This window comes from Nerophis lumbriciformis, linkage group LG38 (assembly GCF_033978685.3).
Source record: "Nerophis lumbriciformis linkage group LG38, RoL_Nlum_v2.1, whole genome shotgun sequence".
Lineage (NCBI taxonomy): Eukaryota > Metazoa > Chordata > Actinopteri > Syngnathiformes > Syngnathidae > Nerophis > Nerophis lumbriciformis.
Window position 1 is genome coordinate 6,960,612 of NC_084585.2, and position 6,000 is coordinate 6,966,611.

General features: G+C 42.8%; 1 protein-coding gene across 2 annotated transcripts in view; it reads right to left on the minus strand.

The window, feature by feature from the left end:
* Positions 1-6,000, minus strand: part of LOC133578320 (plexin-A1-like) — a 578,589-nt gene that overhangs the window by 409,232 nt on the left and 163,357 nt on the right. For both annotated transcript variants that reach the window (XM_061932661.1, XM_061932660.1), the window contains exon 3: positions 4,950-5,132. In XM_061932661.1, coding sequence (XP_061788645.1) covers positions 4,950-5,132 — 183 coding nt within the window. The remainder of the gene's footprint in view (positions 1-4,949; positions 5,133-6,000) is intronic.

The following is a 6,000-nucleotide window of genomic DNA, read 5'->3' on the forward strand; positions in this document are numbered from 1 at the left end:
ACGATGACTTCTGTTTTGTTCGATCAGCTGTTTTACTGCCGTGTGATAAGCACCGTTTGGAAACAAAAAACAAACATTTTACAAAATCCTTCGTAACATATATCTTCCAGTTGTAGTCCGGTGAGGCTAGTATATGTAAAAATATCAAACTTAAACTTGGTGGGTGAAGCTTAAACACTGGTGCGCTTTATAGCCCGGAAAATACGGTAACTTTGATAACAAAGACATGGTGTGAAGGTGATTAGCCTTTCTTTTGTGTTAATAAATGTGGTAAAACATTTGGTTTTACACGACAAGACATCTTACATACTTCCCTTTTAGAGGTACCAGTCTATGTCAAGTTTCCCTAGACCAGGGGTCGGCAACCCAAAAACGTTAAAAAAGCCATATTGGACCAAAAATACAAAAAATAAAACTGTCTGGAGCCGCAAACAATTAAAAGTATTATAAGTATAAGTATAAGTATTATAATGAAGGAAACACATGATGTAAGTGTCTATATTAGTTTTAATAGCCTACTATCAAAATGACTGTGTTGCAGGCTGAAGCAAATCTTCGTTGACAGAAATGTTGAAATGTAATATTTATTGTACACATTTTTACAACATTAGAAACCATTAGTAAATCAGTGGTTACTCAGAAGGTTAGATAACTCCTGGTAACTACTGGGTAGTTACCAGGTATAGATGTGTGTGTCCAAGTTAAAGGAAATGACAGGCTGTCTTATTTTAATAGATTTATTACAATCTTTGGCAAGCTAGGCAATGTTTGCTATGGTCTGGAACAACATGGCACACAAACAACTATCTGAAATGCAGCCTATATTGCATACAGATAATGTGTCATGAGGCATGCAAAATTAAATTATATACAAAGAGGATAAAAGTAAAGGATATTAAATGAGGCATGATGATGCAGAATGTACATACAGCTTACCTAAATAGCATGTTAGCACTGATTAGCTTGCAGTCATGGTCTGACTAAATATGCCTGATTAGCTCTCCAACAGGCACAGCATAAAACGTTTGGTGGACAAAGCGAGAGAAAGAAGGAGTGGAAGATTTTACATGTAAACAAACTGTTGTGTGTGTTTGTATTATTCCCCCATCCTATTCCATTTTCAATCCTTTTTTAAAAATGCTCCAGGGAGCCACTCGGGCGGCACTAAAGAGCCGCGGGTTGCTGACTTCCGCCCTAGACTATCCCTCTCCTCTGCGCTATAGTATGCATGCTAACCCCTCACTCCAACCGAGACACGGGTGGCTTACTATCACCGAGTCCTCACAAAGTAAACCACGGCCTGATCTGCGCCAGATGAACGCAGGCACACGCTGACCAAAGTCTAGACCGAGCCCAGCAGTTCCAGATGACTACAAGTGGAAAGGAGACTTTTCATCAGAAATATCAAATGACCAGACCAACCGCTGTGTCCTTGACCACGGCGGCGTCCAAACGACCGCTGGAATGAGCTCATCACACAGGTGGACACCACCTTCATCGTGTCCATCCCTCATCCTGTTGCTCTTCTCTCTCTAACTAAGCCAAAATAAGGGTAAACACGACTGGTAAAGTCTTTTTATCAAATGAATATCATAAATAACAATGGGTGGATACCATTTTTTGTAAATGTTTGTACCCGCAAAATTGTTTTCTATTGATCTTTCTCTAAAACGGTGAGTGTACAAAGCAAGAAGTAACAACATTTAACTACCGTATTTTCCGCACTATTAGCCGCACCTAAAAACCACAAATTTACTCAAAAGCTGACAGTGCGGCTTTTAACCCGGTGCGCTTTATATATGGATAAATATTACGATTCATTTTCATAAAGTTTCGATCTCGCAACTTCGGTAAACAGCCGCCATCTTTTTCCCCGGTAGAACAGGAAGCGCTTCTTCTTCTACGCAAGCAACCGCCAAGGTAAGCACCCGCCCCCATAGAACAGGAAGCGCTTCTTCTTCTACTGTAAGCAACCACCCGCCCGCGTAGAAGAAGAAAAAGCGCGCGGATATCACCGTACGTTTCATTTCCTTTGTGTGTTTACATCTGTAAAGACCACAAAATGGCTCCTACTAAGCGTCAGGGATCCGGTTCATGAAAAGACGCAATCTCTCCATCCGCACACGGATTACCGGTACTATTTCACAGCAACTGATATTCCTGTGAACCGCACTGGATACAACGGGAGCACGTACGGTGAATATTCGCACCACAGGGAATGAGAAGTCATCCTTCACTGTGGTTCTAGCTTGCCATGCTAATGGCCAGAAACTTCCACCCATGGTGATATTCAAAAGGAAGACCTTGCCAAAAGAGACCTTTCCAGCCGGCGTCATCATAAAAGCTAACTCGAAAGGATGGATGGATGAAGAAAAGATGAGCGAGTGGTTAAGGTAAGTTTACGCGAAGAGGCCGGGTGGCTTTTTTCACGCAGCTCCGTCCATGTTGATATACGACTCCATGCGCGCCCATATCACGCTGGTATTTTAATATAACCTTTCCAGCCGGCGTCATCATAAAAGCTAATTCGAAGGGATGGATGAAGAAAAGATGAGCGAGTGGGTAAGGTAAGTTTAAGTTTACGCGAAGAGGCCGGGTGGCTTTTTTCACGCAGCTCTGTCCATGTTGATATACGTATGTTTGTGATTGCACATTTGCGTACATTTTGGGAGTGAACAGAGTTGTTAGAACGCTGGTTTTTAATATATTATTAAAGTTTGACTGACCTATCTGACTGTTTTTTTGACATTCCTTTAGCGCAGTTAGATGCGGCTTACAACACCGGGCGGCTTATAGGTGGACAAAGTTTTGAAATACGCCGTTCATTGAAGGCGCGGCTTTTAACCCAGGGCGCCTTATGGTGCGGAAAATACGGTATGTATATATATTTCCGAATTGGTTTAACTGCCACCCGCCTGAATCTATTTAAAATCTAATTTTTTTTTATTTCAACCGCCCGACCCGACGCGCGGATAAAATCTAATTTTTTTTTTATTCCAACCGCCCGACCCGCGGATAATCCGCGGACTCCGCGGTTGTGTGTCCGCAAACCGCGCATCTCTGGTGACCTCTAAACCGAGGTACGTACCGAACCGAAATGTTTGTGTACCGTTACACCGGAATACGTTGTTCAACTTGTTTAAGTCGGGGGTCCACGTTAATCAATTCATGCTCTGCATGGATGTCCAGGCTTGCTGACCAGAGTGAGATCTCGCACACATCCATCAAGCAGAGGACAATGGCAGAGAAGAAAGGCCACAAGAATAGCAAAGTCCAGACGGTGAATGGCTGTCATTTTGACAAATGTGCAAGACTGAACCGGAGTCCAAGCTGCATTGTTTCCCTCCCTCCAACGCCACATGGCCAATATCAACACGCATGGTGTGCAGACACAAATGAGCATTAGAAGATGCTCAAGAGATAATATACAGGTAAAAGCCAGTAAATTAGAATATTTTGAAAAACTTGATTTATTTCAGTAATTGCATTCAAAAGGTGTAACTTGTACATTATATTTATTCATTGCACACAGACTGATGCATTCAAATGTTTATTTCATTTAATTTTGATGATTTGAAGTGGCAACAAATGAAAATCCAAAATTCCGTGTGTCACAAAATTAGAATATTACTTAAGGCTAATACAAAAAAGGGATTTTTAGAAATGTTGGCCAGGTCAGCAGCAGGAAGCATGAAGTGCTCTAAAACTTGCTGGTAGACGGCTGCGTTGACCCTGGATCTCAGGAAACAGAGTGGACCGACACCAGCAGATGACATGGCACCCCAAACCATCACCCAACCATGCAAATTTTGCATTTCCTTTGGAAATCGAGGTCCCAGAGTCTGGAGGAAGACAGGAGAGGCACAGGATCCACGTTGCCTGAAGTCTAGTGTAAAGTTTCCACCATCAGTGATGGTTTGGGGTGCCATGTCATCTGCTGGTGTCGGTCCACTCTGTTTCCTGAGATCCAGGGTCAACGCAGCCGTCTACCAGCAAGTTTTAGAGCACTTCATGCTTCCTGCTGCTGACCTGCTCTATGGAGATGGAGATTTCAAGTTCCAACAGGACTTGGCGCCTGCACACAGCGCAAAATCTACCCGTGCCTGGTTTACGGACCATGGTATTTCTGTTCTAAATTGGCCCGCCAACTCCCCTGACCTTAGCCCCATAGAAAATCTGTGGGGTATTGTGAAAAGGAAGATGCAGAATGCCAGACCCAAAAACGCAGAAGAGTTGAAGGCCACTATCAGAGCAACCTGGGCTCTCATAACACCTGAGCAGTGCCAGAAACTCATCGACTCCATGCCACGCCGCATTAACGCAGTAATTGAGGCAAAAGGAGCTCCAACCAAGTATTGAGTATTGTACATGCTCATATTTTTCATTTTCATACTTTTCAGTTAGCCAACATTTCTAAAAATCCCTTTTTTGTATTAGCCTTAAGTAATATTCTAATTTTGTGACACACGGAATTTTGGATTTTCATTTGTTGCCACTTCAAATCATCAAAATTAAATGAAATAAACATTTGAATGCATCAGTCTGTGTGCAATGAATAAATATAATGTACAAGTTACACCTTTTGAATGCAATTACTGAAATAAATCAAGTTTTTCAAAATATTCTAATTTACTGGCTTTTACCTGTATGTATAATATTGACAAGTCCTGAGCAGAGGGAGATTCAACATTATCCCCAAGAGTGCGGTCGTTCACAGACCGCCGTAGTTATGTACCAGTCACTTATGTTCATCCTCTTTGCTGATCAAAGAGCTGACTTGAATTGATTGAAAGCGAGCTCTTCAAATTATAGGCCAGCCTGAATGTGGTAACAGAACCTTTTACATCTTTCACGACAATCAATGAGGGCCGAAGCCACAAATGGCTCGTTAAGCTCGCCCGGTTAAGGGAAATGAATCTCGGAAGTTGAGGTAAACAAACGTGGCCTACCTTCTTCAGTTTGCCGTTGCGCGTGCCCACAAAGGCCACGGTGTTGCTGCGGTAGTCGTAGGCGGCCACCGAGGTCATGCCGTCTTCCTTGTCGATGAAGAGCGGGATGCCCTCGATGGTGCTGGTCCCGCCCAGAGGCTGGTTGAAGTCCTGGCCACAGAAGTTGTCATCTATCTGCAGAGGCTGCAGAAGCAAGACAAGATACATCATGATTAGAGATGTCCGATAATATCGGTCTGTCGATATTATCGGTTGATAAATGCTTTAAAATGTGATATCGGAAATTATCGGTATCTGTTTCAAAAAGTAATATGTATGACTTTTTAAAACGCCGGACGTAGGGAGAAGTACAGAGCGCCAATAAACCTTAAAGGCACTGCCTTTACGTGCCGACCCAATCACAAAATGTCCACGGCTTTTCACACACACAAGTGAATGCAAACATACTTGGTCAACAGCCATATAGATCACACTGAGGGTGGCCGTGTAAACAACTTTAACACTGTTACAAATATGCGCCACACTGTGAACCCACACCAAACAAGAATGACAAACACATTCCGGGAGAACATCCGCACCGTAACACAACATAAACACAACAGAACAAATACCCAGAATCCCTTGCAGGACTAACTCTTCCGGGACGTTACAATATACACCCACCTGCTACGGTAAAACTCAACAGCTAATTTACACACATAGTCACACACATGCGCTCTTGGATTTTGTCACACACCATTCTATGGTTTATTAGTATAGTTCATTAGTATTGTTTATTATTATTGTATATATATTGTAACTATATGGTGTCTGTTGCCGTCATCTCCCTTAGTCAAACGCAACACCCCACCGCTATACCCGTCTCCGCTCGGGATGGTGTCCTGCTGGCCCCACAATGGACTGGACTCTTACTATTATGTTGGATCCACTATGGATTGGACTCTCACTATTATGTTAGATCCACTATAGACTGGACTCTCACTATTATGTTAGATCCACTATGGACTGGACTCTCACTATTATGTTAGATCCACTATGGACTGGACTCTCA